At 39.8% G+C, this 16,691-nt stretch overlaps 4 protein-coding genes across 9 annotated transcripts; 2 read left to right on the forward strand and 2 right to left on the reverse strand.

The window, feature by feature from the left end:
- The first annotated feature begins 488 nt into the window (after positions 1-488).
- LOC104735557 (DNA (cytosine-5)-methyltransferase DRM1-like) lies at positions 489-4,788 on the forward strand. 2 transcript variants are annotated; one of them, XM_010455370.3, is made up of 13 exons: positions 489-730; positions 1,044-1,100; positions 1,191-1,295; positions 1,396-1,509; positions 1,618-1,729; positions 1,813-1,862; positions 1,990-2,089; positions 2,177-2,223; positions 2,303-2,389; positions 2,535-2,631; positions 2,769-2,866; positions 3,432-4,145; positions 4,245-4,788. In XM_010455370.3, exons 2-13 carry the CDS (start codon positions 1,098-1,100, stop codon positions 4,683-4,685), a joined length of 1,968 nt encoding a protein of 655 aa, XP_010453672.1. In that variant the 5' UTR covers positions 489-730; positions 1,044-1,097; the 3' UTR covers positions 4,686-4,788. The 2 variants fall into 2 exon arrangements, with proteins under 2 accessions (XP_010453672.1, XP_019090547.1); XM_019235002.2 differs by lacking the exon at positions 1,396-1,509 and having other exon boundaries at positions 4,245-4,766.
- LOC104735559 (uncharacterized) lies at positions 4,774-7,191 on the forward strand. Of its 5 annotated transcripts, none has more exons than XM_010455372.3 (6): positions 4,774-5,263; positions 5,367-5,838; positions 6,302-6,440; positions 6,550-6,611; positions 6,702-6,840; positions 6,929-7,191. In XM_010455372.3, exons 1-6 carry the CDS (start codon positions 5,128-5,130, stop codon positions 7,058-7,060), a joined length of 1,080 nt encoding a protein of 359 aa, XP_010453674.2. In that variant the 5' UTR covers positions 4,774-5,127; the 3' UTR covers positions 7,061-7,191. The 5 variants fall into 5 exon arrangements, 3 of the variants coding, with proteins under 3 accessions (XP_010453674.2, XP_087338320.1, XP_087338321.1); XR_015578479.1 differs by having other exon boundaries at positions 4,779-5,263; positions 5,367-5,852; positions 6,523-6,611; XR_015578478.1 differs by having other exon boundaries at positions 4,779-5,263; positions 5,367-5,852.
- Positions 7,192-7,322: 131 nt separating this feature from the next.
- On the reverse strand, positions 7,323-12,930 carry LOC104735560 (putative ubiquitin conjugation factor E4). The gene is made up of 16 exons (XM_019235001.2): positions 11,681-12,930; positions 11,101-11,305; positions 10,834-10,985; positions 10,473-10,746; positions 10,052-10,204; positions 9,748-9,951; positions 9,549-9,661; positions 9,327-9,444; positions 9,085-9,174; positions 8,800-9,003; positions 8,618-8,713; positions 8,411-8,533; positions 8,228-8,320; positions 7,978-8,142; positions 7,801-7,890; positions 7,323-7,702 (listed from the first exon to the last, which is right to left on the reverse strand). The coding sequence occupies exons 1-16, from the start codon at positions 12,538-12,540 to the stop codon at positions 7,523-7,525; spliced, it is 3,120 nt and encodes a 1,039-aa protein (XP_019090546.2). The 5' UTR covers positions 12,541-12,930; the 3' UTR covers positions 7,323-7,522.
- Positions 12,931-13,121: 191 nt separating this feature from the next.
- On the reverse strand, positions 13,122-16,647 carry LOC104735561 (cyclic nucleotide-gated ion channel 2). The gene is made up of 8 exons (XM_010455375.3): positions 16,447-16,647; positions 15,500-16,157; positions 15,097-15,312; positions 14,682-15,001; positions 14,474-14,585; positions 14,147-14,383; positions 13,967-14,053; positions 13,122-13,785 (listed from the first exon to the last, which is right to left on the reverse strand). The coding sequence occupies exons 1-8, from the start codon at positions 16,473-16,475 to the stop codon at positions 13,276-13,278; spliced, it is 2,169 nt and encodes a 722-aa protein (XP_010453677.1). The 5' UTR covers positions 16,476-16,647; the 3' UTR covers positions 13,122-13,275.
- Between the last annotated feature and the right edge of the window lie 44 nt (positions 16,648-16,691).

Here is a 16,691-nt window from a genome sequence, read left to right on the forward strand (position 1 = left end):
ATTGTGAAAGTGTTGCTGAATTATTCATATGTTTTTATAGATATGTAAGCATATGAATAAAACAAATTAGTATATAGTAAATATGTAACGGCCTTTGACTTGTGCAGGTAGGTACATGTAATTTTGCATATCCTTTCCATATTTTTTTTTTCTGTACGGCTCTTTAACTTTTTAAATTACAAATTTACCCAAAATTTTCTCATAACAAACCCTTAACTATTGATATATTCATAGATATGACCACAAAGTTCTGTAATATCCATTTTGTGAATTTTGTTAATAAAATTGAATATGAAATTAACAACAAATGAAACGATCTCTTTGAATTTTACCGTAGATGAAAAAGTCAAACTGTTATTCTATTAAACAAAACCAGGTGAATCATCTAAATAAGTTTTGTGTATAATGTTTATGAAATTAGGGTTATTTTGAGTAGTAACAAAAAATACGAGCTACAAAGGTGAGAAAAGAATGAGAAATTGGGTTTTCTTGTAATTTTCTGTAAAAAAGCTTTGACTCTCTTCTTCATCTTCTTCCAAAAGTTTCCTTATTTTTTCTGCATCGTCTCTCAGATGTTCCCTCTCCTTAATTTTTTCAATCTTTCTTTGTATCTTCGTTTTAGGGTTTCATTCCATCGGAACTTTTTCTGTTCACTCGCATTTGACTACTCAGCTGAAATCTAGCTTTAGCACAACCTCCGCAAGCAGCCGATCTCTCTCTCTCTCTCAGGGTACTCTCTGGTGTTCTCTTGCTTGTAACTTTTTTTCTGCATTGTTATGCATTTGTGACTTTTGATTTCTCGGACCTGATGACTGAACTCGCATTAAAGATTGATCCTTTTTTGTGGGTTGTTGCACTTTTATCCATGTCTATACATCGTTTTTGTTGGTTAAGGTTTAGGACTTAGAAAGCTGAAACCTTCTCAAGTTTTAAAGATTACAGTGAGGAAATGATTTTTTTTTAAAGGATTTTGATTTAGAAAGCAACTAATCTAATGGGTCGAAATTGAAATTGCACTCATGATTATATATATACATTGGCAGGTTTGTTGTTGTTGGGGAACAGTACTGGTAAATACATCGACGTTTACTGCAGAAATGGTAATGTCATCACCTTTGTTATCTATATGATTCTGGAAATGAAAACGGCAAGAGTTCCATGTTTTCTATGTTTGTTCAATGTTGCTTTAGGTGGAACATTCTGGTGGTGATGAGATTTGGAATTCAGATGATGAACTTGAGATAGATAACTATCAATCTTCTCCGATGTCTGAAACCTCAGGTGGACCTGCTGGTGTAAGTGCTTACTGAATCCTAATGAAAAATTTCAATACTAACTTGTTTCTTTCACGCTAAAGAACAAGTTATTTTTTATGTTTGTTCAATGTTGCTTTAGGTGGAACATTCCGGTGGTGATGAGATTTGGAATTCAGATGATGAACTTGAGATTGATAACTATCAATCTTCTCCCGTGCATTCTATGTCTGAAACCTCAGGTGGAACTGCTGGTGTAAGTGCTTACTGAATTTCTTAAGAACAATTGCAATTCTAACTTGTTTCTTTCACGCTGAAAGCAAGAATAATGCGTTTTTGTTTTTGTTTTTGTTTTTGTGATTAGACAACCTCGCCAGACTTTATTCAAAAGGGAATCTCTGATGAGATGTTTGCTAGTTTTATTGAGATGGGATTTTCAAGTGAAATGATTGTTAGAGCAATTGAAGAAACCGGTGGTGAGCCTATTTTCTGATTTGTGTAATATCTGAGATATGCATTTCTGAATTCTGTCAATCGATGAGATGTTTATAATTTGCAGGAGCAAATTCGGAACCTACGCTGATTCTTGAAACCCTCTTCCAGTTTTCTGTGAGTGTCCTAGTTGGCTGAAATTTTCATGCTACTTTGATTTTCTATATATCTCTTTTTTTTTGCATGTGGTCACAATGTGCTTGTTGTATATAATTTTAACTCCACTTTATGTTTATTTGTGAAGACAAGCGATGAACCTAGTTCTTCAAAATCCAAAGTTATCAATCCTCTTATTGGGATGGGGTTTACTGAGGAAAATGTGTTAAAAGCTATACAAGAATACGGTAATGACTTGACTCTTTGCTCTTTTCTTTTTCTAGGAATTGGGAACTTGTAATGAGGTTTACTGAACTTTCCTTGATAATATGCAGGAGACGAAAATATTGATGAGTTAACAAATGCACTCCTTACTTATGCTGTAAGTAAACATTACAATTGCATTGTATATTGACATATATAGTATTTCATGTAATAGAAGGTCGTTACTGTTTCTTTAGGAGGTAGAGAAAATGAGCGAAACAAAAGACGAGAACATCAACACTCATGATGATGACAATCTCTATACATTATCCTCAGATGATGAGGTACAATTGTTCAATCCAAGTTTCAGACCTTTGCTTGGTTATAACATTTTCTGCATATTTTTTACTCTCAATGCAATGCTCATGTCTTACATTTTCAAGAAGTAGGTTGTGTATGTTGTCTTCTTATCTGTTTCGGAAATGACAGGGTAAACTAAACTACTCGAATGAAGATAGTATACTCCAAGATTTGATCAAGATGGACTATTCGAGGGAAGAAGCTGCTAAAGCTATAGAGAGATGTGGTACGCTCTCGCTTAATTATTTATCAATATACTTCAAAATTTTCTTATCTTTCTGTTTAGATCTGTTAGACGTTTACTTGTTCATCGATCCAATTATCATCCTTGCAAGTATTCACGTTTCTTCTCAAACTTTACAGGAAAGGATGTAAGTGTGGAAGAGGTCGTAGACTTTATTTGTGCTGCTCAGATGGCACGGCAGTTCGATGAGTTTTTTGCAGAACAAGATAAAAAAGAGGTAATAAGTCTTAAGTCTCTTGATTTCTGCACAAAGAGGTAAAAAGAGGCAAGACCAGTGTTATTAACTTTATACAGAACCTCAACTTGATTTTGTAATACAATGCCTGAGATCATTGTTTGTGTTGCATTCTTGTAGATATTAACTGTAGCTTTCAAATTAGAAAAGCTCTTGGATTGTGATCTTTGCATATTTTTACCTCTGATAGTTTGATCGATAATAAGTTGAACTCTGGATTTCCTTGGTCTTAGCTGTTTTTGATTCGATCAGATGCTTTGGTTTGATATTACAATTTGATGCCTTGTTGTAGTTCTACTCAATGTGTCACAAAACTTACTGCTGTTACTAATTGCTTCCACAAGTCTCGTTAATGTTTTTGCCTGTGTTAATAGTAGTTCAGTCTTTCTTTCAGAACATGAATTTACTTCAATTTGCCGCTGCTGTAGGTAGTAGACTTCATTTGTGTTATTACTGTGTGTGGCTAAATAGAAGAAAATTACCAAAACGGCAGTGAACTTTTGCCTAGATTATGCAGTTTCTCATGCTTGACTCTTTGGTTGTGCAGCTTATAACTAAAAGCAAAAAGAGGCGAGTATACAATGAGCCACCAAGAAGAGAGAGAAAGCCGAACACTGCCACGGCCAATGACGAGCTCATCCGTCTACCAAATCCGATGATTGGGTTTGGTGTCCCTAATGAACCTGGACTTATGAAACACAGACCAGTCCCAATTCCCGATGTTGCTCGTGGCCCGCCCTACTTTTACTATGAGAACGTTGCAATGGCACCTAAAGGTGTTTGGGCCAAGATTTCCAGCCACTTGTATGATGTCATGCCCGAATTTGTTGATTCTAAGTATTTTTGTGCCGCTGCAAGAAAAAGGGGTTATGTTCATAACCTCCCAATCCACAACCGATACCAAATCCAGCCTCCACCACACTACACCATCCAAGAAGCCTTTCCATTGACCAAGAGATGGTGGCCCACTTGGGATAAAAGACTGAAGTTGAACTGTTTGGTCACATGTATTGCCAGTGCTCAGCTTACAAACAGACTACGTGAGAAGCTTGAGAGACATGATGGAGAGCCGCCTGAAAGTGTGCAGAAAGAAGTCCTTGCGAGTTGCAGAAAATGGAATCTGGTCTGGGTGGGTACGAACAAACTTGCCCCGCTTGAGGCAGATGAGATGGAGAAGCTTCTAGGCTTCCCAATAGATCATACTCGAGGAGGAGGAATCAGTAGAACTGATCGCTTCAAGTCTTTAGGCAACTCGTTTCAGGTACATTCAATTACTTACAGACCTCTCTGTCAGTTCAGTTTTGGTTTGAAAGTCTTTGGTTAGTTCTAAACTTGTGTTTTTTATGTCATTTTTCTTTAGGTTGATACTGTTGCATATCACTTGTCTGTCCTCAAGCCTTTGTTCCCGAATGGAATCAACGTTCTGTCACTCTTCACGGGGATTGGCGGTGGAGAAGTCGCACTCCATCGTCTCAAGATTCAAATGAATGTAGTTGTGTCTGTGGAGATTTCAGACGTAAATCGAAACATCTTGAGTGACTTTTGGAAGCAGACGAATCAGACAGGAATCTTGAGAGAGTTCAGTGATGTTACAAAGCTAGACAACCATACCATTGAGCGACTTATGGACGAGTATGGAGGGTTTGACTTGGTCATAGGAGGAAGCCCTTGTAATAATCTTGCTGGAGGTAATCGGATCAGTAGAGTTGGACTTGAAGGAGATCATTCGTCTCTCTTCTTCGAATATTGCAGGATCCTCGAGACGGTTCGCCGCAAATCAGCAGATATGAGGAGAAGATGAAGACTTTGAAGTCCCAAGTTTGTTCTGATTTGAAAAAAAAAACACTTCTTACGTCAGTATATGAGTAGCAACGTTTCTAAGTGATTCCAAGTTGTATTTTGCAGATTCTTTTTGTGCCTTTCTGTCCACTGTAAGGTTTCTACGATTACTGCAAGAATATTTTTCGATCTTGATGAGTAAGTTTCAGTTTCTCTTCAGTAAAAAAGGTAAACTACACTAAACCAAATCGAACCAATACTAAACCGAAATTATTACACTACACTGAGCACTTTATCTTGGTCGGTTCGAGACGGTGGTCGTGGAATCGGAACCAGAGCCTTGGGACTGTGTCTCTTTCTCTCTGCTCTATGATTTTATCTTCTCCATTTTCGATTTCTTTGAAGCTGAATCCAACAAGCCCTTAAACTTGAAGCTCCGATACTGGCAAGTAGCACAGCAACACATGAACTCCTGCAAATCCCTTATCCGTTCCTCAATCTCATCTTTTGGATTCGTTCATCTTCCAATCCCTAGTTCCTCCATCGCCTTTATCTCAGTTCGTGCTTTCTCTCCTCTCTCCGTTCTCCCTCCAAATCCATGTACTCACTCTCTCACTCTTTCCGTCTAAAGTTTCAACCTTTTTTGTTTTGCTGATTCGTTTGATTTCAAATATTGATTTTGATGCAACTTCTCGCCTTATAGGCATTGGAACAGCTCGACGCACGTTTCGCTCTACGACATTCGCGCAGTGTTATGGAGCTTCGGCGGCGGCTCTTTCACCGGAGAGCTTCACGGAAGATTCTCCCAAGGATACTGTTAAGGAATTGCTAACAACTAATCGTGATGACGCGTCAAGAAGCATGATGAAGATGGAGCGGAGGAGCAACTTGAGCGATGGTGAGAGTGGTTGCAGAGGATCATGGTTCCCTTACGAGGATAGGTTCAAGTGCGGTGAGGTGCATCTTAGTAGCCGTGAGGTGTTGGAGGCGGTGAGTCCTCATATGATGGAAGAGAGGATAGATAGGTTTAAGCGTGTGGTGGAGAATCGAAGCTTCTCGGTTTGTCTTGTGGTTGAAGGTCTTGCTGATTTTGGAAACATCTCTGCTGCGTTCCGCTCAGCTGATGCGTTAGGGATTCAATCAGTACATGTTGTTTCTTGTGACAGCTCCAAAAGGTGCCCCCTTTGAGGTTGGCATTTTCTGTTTCTTGGTTCATAGGATTGGGTTTCAGTTAGGGGTTTTTGAATTTTCTTGGAACTTTAAGAGAGGTTGGAGTATATTGATGATGTAGTGACCTGTAGAACTTTTGATTGCATTGCCCTCTCGAGTCCAAGATTTATCATGAGTTGGCAGTTATGTTTCTTGGATCATAGAATAGAATAGGTTAGGATTATTACATTTTCATCTGCTTTATGAGTTGGAATCTACACAGTGCAATAGAGTCCAAAATTGGAGTCATAAGTTGGCTTTTGGTCCATACCCTTGAATGGGGATTCTTACCGTGTCTTGAACTGTGTACTGATACAAGAGTCATAGGTGATCACTAATTGCTGACGAAAATGTACAATAGGTTTGATCACATTGTGTGAATTCATTTACTGGTTTATGTGTGTGACTGTGTATTATGTATGTGTGTAGGTATAACGGAAATCGCCATGTGAGTATGGGAGCTGAGAAATGGCTGGACATTGAGTTTTGGGACACACCTAAAGAATGTTTCCAAGTTTTAAAGTCTCGCGGTTACAGAATTGCCACAACTCATTTGGGAATGGACACAGTAAAAATCCTTTTTTGTATCTTCTTCTCATCACCATTATTTGTGGGATAAACTGAATGTATGTTAGTACTACTCATGACAGTTTATTGGTGTGGTAAATATCTCACAGGTTTCCATTTACGATATGGACTGGTCATGCCCAACAGCAATAGTTGTTGGAAACGAGGGAAAGTAATGTCATCCCTCAATTTCAATCAGCAATAGTTTTTGGAAACAGACAGGTTCAGGGTTTCTTCTTAATGTTTGCGGGAAATTTTGCAGGGGAATAAGTGACGAAGCGTTGGAGTTATCAGATCTGTGTTGTAGTATTCCGATGAACGGAATGGTTGATTCATTCAATGTCTCAGTGGCTGCAGGGATTCTGATGCACCACGCAGTCTCTGACAGAATCACTCGTCTGGTAAACCCGATCGACACTGCTACACAGTCTTTTAAGTTATAGCTTTCTTCAGTTAAGTTATGCTTATTACATATTATGGTTTGAACAGGGGAGTCATGGAGATCTGTCGGAATCAGAGAAAGAGATATTGACGGCTGAGTTCTCACTTCGTCACAGTAGAAGCTCAATTAGCATTGCTTACGAGTTTGCTAAACGTAAACGCCACTCTGCTTCCTTCTAATTTTGAAACTGTATTCTCTGTTTCTTTCCCTTCTCCGTGTTATAGACTTATAGGCTTCACATTGTTGCTTTGCCCTGTAATCAAATTTTTTTTTTGTCATATGAGTCTTACATCACGTACACTTCTGAACAGACATCCTTCCATCGAGCGTATTAGTGTCGATTCAACAGTCTTATGCATCCATGAACGCACGTAAAAATACATAGAAACTCAGTAAACATCGAGCTTGGGCTACTCTGAAACAGTTCCAAACTTGATGATATGGTCATATAATAGTATTTGCTCCATAATTTTATACTTCTTGTTTTTTTTCCCCGAGACATGAAACTGCCCTAAGACATAAATTAACAAGCTTAAGACATAATATTAAGTCACAATTCTAATAGAAAAGAAAACCTAACAAAAGTATTAGAAAAGAGTGTTTCTGCTGCCTCTGTTATCATTTTGTTTGGAACACATAAATTAATCAATTAACATATTACTGCTTGTAGTCTGTATCCTCTCCTTGTTGCTGCTATCTTCTCCACTTGTTGTCCGTTTCTTAGACTGATGCGACTTAACAAACTCATCGATTTTCGTCTTCAACTCGATGTCCGGTATCAACATATCCGATGTCAAATGTGCTCGGTTAAATGGATCATGCTGCGGCAGAAGTAAGAGGATCAGATTCAAAGCCAAAAACATCAGACAGAGAGAGGGAGGTGCGTAATATTGATCGTCAATGTGTTAGATATGCTTACATTGTCGCTGAGAAGATGACGTTGGATGATGGGTCGATCAACTGTGATTCTTGAGCTTGGAAGTATCACTGGATCTCTCATTAGTGTGTACTGCAACAAAAAACGAGAACAGACTTTAGAGCATGAGATGGGATTTTAAATTTCTATCAAATTAGTGTTCCTTTCACAGATAAAGACCTGAATTGGGTCAAGGAACTCGTCAGGTATTTCGCCAAGTGCAGCTTCAGCATCCAGAGCTTCAGAAGCAGCAGCTTTGGCTTTTGTGCCTAACTCCATAAAATCTTGAATGATTCTTCCTTCTTCGCCTATTCTCCTAAGCACATCTGCTCCTGCGTTGAATAACTGCAAAAAAAACAGGACTTGTTTCGTTCAGTAGAGACAGATAGATTATGATGAAAGAGGATTTGGTTAGTAAGGAGAATATGACCTGTTCGTTGTATGATCGGCCATCACTGGATATGGCACCAGGGAATATGTTTTCTGAGTCTCCTCTAGCGAGATTAACATATATGCGAACAATCTTCAAAGTTCATGAAAGCAATCACAATTTTATTTAGCAAGTTTTTCACACATTTTGGTGACGAGACTTGAGTAATGGTCAATCACTAACCTGTTTAAGCAACTGTTTTGGACGAAACTCGTACTTCTCGGGATCTTTCAAGCTTAATGATTTACGCTGTGGACCCACGAGTTGTAGCAAGAAGTAATTAAGCATATTTGCAACCCTCTCAACCTGTTTACATACAAACAAACAAAAAAACTCTTCAGTTGGGTAATCCTCGGGGAGGTTTCCATTTCAGGAATAGGGTCAGGTTACCATCTCAGGGAGTAGAAAAGGGGCAGTGATCTCCTCGGATGTAAATGCAAGCATAGTCACATCTTCATTTGCAAGCTTCATGTCGATTCTAACAATCTGCAGAGCAAAGTAAAGTTCTTTAGTGGATTGTGAATCAAGTAAATAGTAAGAAACAAGATATAAGTGGTGACAATCCAACTAACATTCTCCTGAGAATGAAAAAGTCTTGTTCTCTCCTGTCTCTCTTGAGTTGGTCTCTGCTCCCATTCTGCAGTATTCGACATCTCTGCCTCGATTTGTTTAATCTCGAGAATTTTGTTAAGACTCTCATCTAGAAGATAGATGCTATCATTGACTAAGAAGTTTAAGAAGTTCAAGTACACGCCCTTCTCTTCATCTTTTGCAATCTGTAAACACAACAAATTTGGTAACATTGGAACATGATAATTGAAGTTCAAAAGGTCATGGCCAGCTCTTTAAGAATTTACCCGTCTCCAAGCATTCCGGTGACTAGGCACCTGCCAGAGATACTCCAAAAGCTCGGCAATGTTGTGGCGAATATTGAACTTGTCATAGAACTGCATTTGGAAAACTAGATTTCAGTTACATTAAAAGCAAGAGTAAACAGCCATTATGGCTTCCAGAGCTACCATAATCGGTACTATGCAATAGAGAGAAGCCCATTATTCCAGAAATATTATAGCCACTATACAAACTCTCTTGCAATCACCTGAGTGTGTGAACCCGTGAACTCAATGTCCACATATAGTTTCAGTAAATTCCTGACAAGATACTCGAGCGACAACTGATGCCCCTCAAAAAGAGTAGATGTAGCAGATGAAGAACCACTGCAAACAAAAAATTGAATTGAGACTGGTGGACCACGTTACTGCAGAACTTGTTGCATTAGCAACACAAATTGAGGTTTTATAGCTTTCGTGAAGAAAATCACCTTGAACGAGGCATCCAACAGTTCAGAACTTCAACCATCTTTGCTCTGAGATACGGGTTTCTAACATATTCAGGACTTGCCATGAACATAATTATGAAGTTCATAAAGTCGTCCTTAAGAAATGAGAACAACCATCATCAGTGGGAGTAAAAAGATAGAATTTCACCAGACGACTAAAGCAAGATCAAAGTAAGCATACCAGTGGTACACCATCCAAAGCTTTGGGAATTCTTGAAGCAAATATCAGTAACTCCATTGCATCTTCAACAAAATGCTCAGGCATACAGGAGAATTCCATGGGACAAGTTGACGGTAAAGGCATCTTAAAGCCACCAGCTAGTCCAACTAACCAAACAACCACTAGGCGATAGAAAGACAGAGCTCGCTGAATAAAATCGCCATCCTTCAATAAGTACAGAGAGATAGAGTAGCTATTACTATCATGTTATCGGTCCAGAGAAAAAGGCAAACACGTTGTCAGAGCAGAGAATATGATTACAAACCCTCAAAATTTGGGCCTCATGGCAAAGCTTTTCCTGAGAATATAGCTCTAGTTCTTTTTCCATTCGGGATATATCAAGTTCCAACTGTGGAGAAGGTGCTTGATCTCTCATGGCTTTTAGTTGTGCAAGATTATCTTCACCTCTCGAGATGTCCTACGTCATGCGGGAAAGAGAAAAGTAAAGAACAATACAATAACAATCTTCTGCAAATTCAGGCATCAAGGACTCTTTCACAATCAAAATGTGAGACTAAGTTCAAGTTTTCACTACAGCCCATTCTCATTTTAACTGACAAACACCTTGATACACAATATGTTAACAAAATCAAATAAGAGCTTTCGGCAAATAATTTATCACAAATCATTTTTAAATGTCCAAAATCTTTAATATTTCGAGTTCGGAAAACTGTGATGATGGTTACCTGAGCAAGATGTTTAAAGTCAGAGAGTGCTTTTAGGAGACCCAAACTAAGGACCCTTGCAGTCATAAAGAAGCATTCACAAATGAAAGTATATTTAGTTGCTGACTTTGCATTTTGCCCAGAAGCATTACTACTAGAACTTGTGGCTTCTTTGGATTGTAACAAGCGACTTTCGTTCCCGTTTTCTTGCCCAGCACCATTTGCGCTTGTCGTAGCATCTTTGTCAATCCACTCAGAAACTTCTTCGGATGATGCATGGAGAGCAGTCAAGTCGCTGGTGTGGATCATAAATAATATTGCTCATCATGATAACACAAAATCCAGTGAGGAAATACAAGTAGAACTATTTTGAGGACCATACCTTAGTTTTAAGCGATGGCCACAGAATGCATATTTTGGATCAATCTTATCCCTTTTAGTTAAATGCGGGTCTAAAAATGGTTCGCAGAGCCGGAGCATTACTGCACTGAGGTTAACAAACATGCCTGAGCTAGCACAAGAGACTGGATCAACCTGTCATACAAGACAAATGCTGGTTTGAGCAAAAAAGACAAATACCAAGTTGATGCAACCGAGAGGAGACAAGAACAATTCATAAAAATGATTTCTTTTAAATACTAATGTTTACCTGCATATGGGCTCTGGACGCATTGGCATTGATCACCTCTGCAAGAAACTGTAGAACACACTCACGGGTATCGGTACTTTTAAGTAAAATCATCAGTACATCATGCAGCCCGCTGTATGATATGTTCATAAAATTTTTAATTGTGGAGAAGGATGATAATAAATCTGCGGGACGACGTTCCGATGCTTCAGAGAAACACTGCTGTCTGATATTCACAAAAACAATAGACATATATTAGGAGAACCCTAAATTTGCAGACAAGAAAAAATGCTTAAATTCATTGATTTCATCCACAATATTCCAAACCTAACAGAGAGCTTACTAATGTTTCTGTTATTTTTGTCCACTGATCACCTAACTATGCTGGATTTGTATAATCATACTTTATGTAGATCACCTAGCAGTGTCATCTTATAAGCCAACTACATGTGCTTCTTTTTTTTTTTTTTGATCAAGTCTCGACTATGAATGAGTAAGGTAAATAAAAAGTCTTACTACCCAAACTACCTCAATAACTAAAAAGCCCCAAAGATTAGAGAATTCTCAGAGAGAGAAACGAGACATATAAGTTTGAACTCACCCAACATCAGGTTGACTCTTGAATAGCGTGTTATCAGGCAGTGCACTAATATGGAAGAAAGGACCGAGAATGCTTGTCAACTCCATGGCTCTACCGTTCATATAGGCGCCACGTGGAACCCACCACTCATGACTAACCAGAGATTTAGCCCCAACTGGTAAGCTAACAAGATACTTGAGTGCCCTCAATGGTGGCTGGAAATCTCCAAGCACTGATACATTAATAACCGTAGACCTCAAGTCCTCGTAAAGCTCCTTTAAAATTGGGTCCAAGCTATCAAAATCCGAGTCTTTGAAGAACTCATCCAAAAACCCCGGAGGAGCCTGAACCCCACTGCTACTACTTCCAAACATGTCCAACGAACCAGAACCAACCTCGGCGAAGATCAAAGGCAGCACAGGAGACTTGTTCTTCTTCTTAAGCCTAGTATCAAGTCCACCGCTAGGTGTATCCGCGTTGCCAAACATGTCAGGATTCGCCAAGTGAATCCTACAGTAAGAAACAGCGAGCTTCTTGGCCTGTTTAGTGACAATCTCCATCTCCGATCTAAGACTCTTGTCCTTCATAGACTGGATTTTCTTCGATTCGTCGTGAGCACGACGGTAGCAGCCGAGTAGGTAAGGGAAAGGCGGCTCCGCGGATGAGAAGTCGCCGGAGAGACGATCGATGAGCACTCTCTCCATCAGATCACGAGAAAGCAAAAGCTCTTTACCTTCGCTGAGAACCTCAGCGGCTGTCATCTCCAAGTAAACAATACGAGGATCGGAATCAGCTGATTCCGTTAGGGTTACATAAAGTATCTTCCGGAGGATTATATCCTCGATTTCAGCCAGCGATCTCTGTGGTTTACTAGTCGCCATCGATTTCTTTGAATCAAATCCAACACTCGATAACTCGATTTGAGAGATAAATAGAATTGTTTTTTTTTTTTTTTTTTGGGCTAACTTTTATAACCGATGAATCAGAAAGCGAAACAGTTGGGACTTATCAATTGAAACTATAAATAAATAATTAAATAATTATTGAAAAATCAAAATTCACGAGAGAAGAGAGAAACCATGGCGAGAGATTTGGAAGAAATTTTCTGGGAGTAGGTTTTTTTTTTTGTGATGAACTATCTTTTGAGTCTCTGAATGAGCTTTGGGCAAGTCCTAAACTTGACAAAAAGTCTATATACGATATATGCAACGTCGTACTTCTTTAGCGACGTCGTTCTTTTACTACTATACCTTTTTTCTTTTAGCCCAATCAAGGAATATTTTCTTACAAGTTTATTTCCTTTTTTTTTTTTTTTCATATTACTATTTTCTTTTGTTAAAAAAAAAAAAAAGCGTATGTTCCCCAATCAACGCCATTAATTACTTTTATAATCTACTTTTTAAAATATATATAGCTAAGCTAATTCATTAAAAATTTTAGTATTTGATCTAAAATAATCTGCTTTGTACTGAACCATAAGGGGTGAAGCTTTTATGGAAGAAAACTCAAATGCGTACATGAACATCATCTCAAGAACGAATTTTAAAGAAAATAAAGGGAGACATAAATTATTTGGACCGATAAATTTTGGAACCTTTTCTATTTTTTTTTGGGTTTTATTCGAGATGATCATGAGGTCGGATGGACATGAACATCGCGGCATACTGAAGCAACCGGCGTTCACTGTTACCTTCAACGCTATTCTCCGACACAGGACTCATCGAACCGTTTCCACCACCGTCACGGGTTCTTTTCCTGTACCGGCGCCACGCCATCTGAATGTTTACGGCTGCCCACGTCCTCCAGTTTGACGAATAGTATCTTGCCGTCTGCTTAAGCCGCTCGTTCGCAAATTTGTACCGGAAATGATCGGTTATGTACTTAAGATCATTGGATCCTAGGGAGAATGCCTCGATGTTGTCGAGGCAGACAAATGTTGCCGATGAAGGGGGAAGCCGGTCAGTAAATGGACGGCGTAGGCACCACGAGAGTAGCTCGTCTCCTAAGTAACCCCCTGGTTCGAGCATACTTGTGGCTACTACCCCTTTGCTTAGGCTCTGGATACGTTTTGCTCGCCCACGCATGATGAATATCATTCTCTGTACAGGATCTCCTTCACGGATGATCTGTGACAATCACCAATAACCTCATCAGATTTTACAAACTGAAGACACTAATAAGAAAAAACAAAACGTTTGGCCCTTATGATGTGTGTGGCTCAGTGTAAAGAGTGAAACTATAATTCTTAAACCGAAACTGAAGCAAGAGATTGGAAAATTAAGTTTTGAGAAATGATGGGTGAGGTACCTTTTCGTCTTTAGAGAAGACACGGGGCTTAGCCCGATCGCAAATGTTGTCGAGGATCAAATCGTCCATGCCCCTGAACAATGGCACCTGAGAAAGAACAAACATGTCAGAGACTTAACAGGTATTGCTTTCAACAAGTCTTAACAAGATTGATTGCGTGTATTGTCTGTTTTCAAGTACCTTGTTAATGAGATCAAAGCAAAGATATCGTTTGATATCTCTTCGAAGACCTGGAGGCAAATCTTGTATAAGTTCTAGCTCATCTTCTCCACCCAAGGCATTCCATCTCTGCCGCTCAAATCGCCTAACTCTCTGTCTTAACCGGGAAGGTAACTGCCTACGTTTCATCCACCATTCCATATCCCTACACCGTATCTGCATTTTCCTTTTTTTTGCCATTACTGCATGCAAAAACACCTTCAAAGGAAAGTAAAAATCTTGTTAAAAATCCTCCGATTCCATCAAAACACAATATCATAAGGAAAGAGTTATTCTTTCATAGTTTACCTGAATGTTTCCGATCAATAGCGTGAAGAGTAATAACCCGCTAAGGACCATAACTATACTGAAAACAACTTCGAGCCAGTTGCTTGTGGGCTCAAGATCATTCGCGAATGTGCTGTAAAATGCGACACCCATTCAGGATCAGTATGACAATCAGAGATTTTTAAAAATCCAAGATGTAAACCTAATAACTTTGAAACGAAGGAAATACCTGAGAGTCATTAGTCCCCAGAAGATGGGGTAAAGGATCTTAACCGCAAGAGAGTTGCTGGAGATGACTGGAAGTGCCCAACGGTAGATACCATATCGGAATGGCCCGTCAGAGTCTAAGCACATAGGCTTATTGACCACACTGGTAAGGTTTCCAGATACGCATGGATATCCAAATGTGCTTGTCGGTGACACAAATTGGTAACAGACCTCTTCTTTGCAAGCCAGACTCAGATTGCATTTCCCGGCTCTCATGCATTGCTCTCTTATGCAAGAAGCAACACGCTGTATTGCGAGAACATACCAGCATCCCCCAGCAACCTGAAACCACCACAATGTCCATTACAAAAAAACAACTTTTAAGTGTATTGTTGCAGCACATTATATTTAGGCGGATCTAGCTTGAGAGGACTCACGTGCGAAGCAATGAAATATGCGATGAGATTAAGAGCAAAACCCCACCAAATAGTCCCAAAAATGTAGCCAGTGACTTTTTGCATCCTTCTCATCAAGCAAATGCAGTGATAAATCTTGGGGAGGAATTGGAACAAGAATATTAGCAGAAGAATCGTCATTATCAACTTAACCTTCTCTTCCCTTATCAGTTTCGGCACAACTAACCAAAACACAGCCTACAAAACAAAGAGACACACACAGTTCAAATTTGCATCTCATATCAGGATTCATCAACAAGGTAACACTTTCAATATGATTCATGGAGGTCTTTCTTGAAACAACAAATAAGAGGTTAAGTGTTATTTTCCTAATATTTGGAAGAATAGTTTGAAGGTTTCTTGGAAAAGTCGTCGGGAGTTGAACCTGAGGCACAGGGAGGATGACGATAACATCAAACCAGAAGCCAGTGAGGGAGCGTGCATAGTGAGACGCGATGGCGCGTGGATCCCAAACGAGCTTGCCACAACCAACGACAAGCGACTCTCTCGAAACGTATGCCAGTCTGAATTGAAGCCACACGTGCCAAAGATGAACAGCGTCGAGAAACGTGCGGAGCACCGTGACCACCGCGGCGAACGCGCCGTCCATGTAAAGACACGCAGGTCCGGTGGTTCGACCGATAGAGAGCGCGTAGAAGAAGAGCGGATCCACCGCTAACGCCATCCCGCGAGCTAGAAGCAACGCGCGGTTCCATCTCTGCACGCGCTTGCTCCTGGGATCGAGAACTTCGCCGAACGGACCTTTGAGACGTCTGACGCGAGCTCGAACAGGATTGGGGACGGAGGATCCTTCCTGGATCGGAACTAGAGAAGAGCCAGCTGAGGCACGCCACTCCGGCGCGTGAGCTTGATCGCAGCTAGTCGAATGGAAAGCTGGGACGCCTACTTGAGTACAAGCGTAACATTCGACGGAGCTCAGAACCGGCGTTTCATCGCTGCCGCTGCTGGTCGAGTCTCCGCCGTTGTTTTCCTCGATTCCAGTCGTTTGTCGACGGAATTTCTCGGAAAACAGTCCAATCCACCTGAAATTTTCAAATTGTTAACTCGGATTTTATCATATACTCAAAGCGATTATGTTGAATTGCATGGTGACCTTGTTCGCTATACAACAGTTCAAAAACGAGTCAATTTTTTTTTTCAGGGAAAGCAGTTTCTCGGGAAAAGATGATTAATTCTCAGAGAAAGCTTGTAACCGTCGAGTTAACAAAAGACATTTTCAAAATTCTCTTTGAGTGTAGAAGAAGCCATTACTGAAGGATTACAAGCTAAGATATAAATTGAATTTGGAAATTGTGTACATATAATAAATACCTGAAGATGAAGTTGGGGTGAGAGGGCATGATTGAAATAGAGGAACCACCATGGGAGAGGGAGAGAATATTTTGCAGGGGGAGTGATTGGGAGAGAGAGAAGAGAGAAGAGAGAAGATGGAGCTTTGTATAGGCGAAGGCAACAAGGAGTGTGTGTGATACGTACGTCTCTACTACTCTCTCTAGTAGGATTCGGTTTACCGGTTCGAAAACTAAACCGAAGATTGGGTTTAAATCGGAAACTGA

The sequence above is a fragment of the Camelina sativa genome, chromosome 13, assembly GCF_030686135.1.
Source record: "Camelina sativa cultivar CO46 ecotype springtype chromosome 13, ASM3068613v1".
NCBI lineage: Eukaryota > Viridiplantae > Streptophyta > Magnoliopsida > Brassicales > Brassicaceae > Camelina > Camelina sativa.

Coding starts and splice junctions, on each gene's coding strand:
- LOC104735559 (XM_087482194.1), top strand. CDS start 5,128: ATGAACTCCTGCAAATCCCTTATCCGTTCCTCAATCTCATCTTTTGGA. Junction 6,441..6,522: donor CTCATTTGGGAATGGACACA/GTAAAAATCCTT, acceptor TACTCATGACAG/TTTATTGGTGTGGTAAATAT. Junction 6,841..6,928: donor CTGACAGAATCACTCGTCTG/GTAAACCCGATC, acceptor TGGTTTGAACAG/GGGAGTCATGGAGATCTGTC.
- LOC104735560 (XM_019235001.2), bottom strand. CDS start 12,540: ATGGCGACTAGTAAACCACAGAGATCGCTGGCTGAAATCGAGGATATA. Junction 9,004..9,084: donor ACCGGAATGCTTGGAGACGG/GTAAATTCTTAA, acceptor TTGTGTTTACAG/ATTGCAAAAGATGAAGAGAA. Junction 8,534..8,617: donor CTTTTCTACTCCCTGAGATG/GTAACCTGACCC, acceptor GTATGTAAACAG/GTTGAGAGGGTTGCAAATAT.
- LOC104735557 (XM_010455370.3), top strand. Junction 2,224..2,302: donor ATGCACTCCTTACTTATGCT/GTAAGTAAACAT, acceptor CTGTTTCTTTAG/GAGGTAGAGAAAATGAGCGA. Junction 2,390..2,534: donor CATTATCCTCAGATGATGAG/GTACAATTGTTC, acceptor CGGAAATGACAG/GGTAAACTAAACTACTCGAA.
- LOC104735561 (XM_010455375.3), bottom strand. CDS start 16,475: ATGCCCTCTCACCCCAACTTCATCTTCAG. Junction 16,158..16,446: donor CACCCCAACTTCATCTTCAG/GTATTTATTATA, acceptor TGAAAATTTCAG/GTGGATTGGACTGTTTTCCG. Junction 15,313..15,499: donor TCATCCTCCCTGTGCCTCAG/GTTCAACTCCCG, acceptor TTTGTTTTGTAG/GCTGTGTTTTGGTTAGTTGT.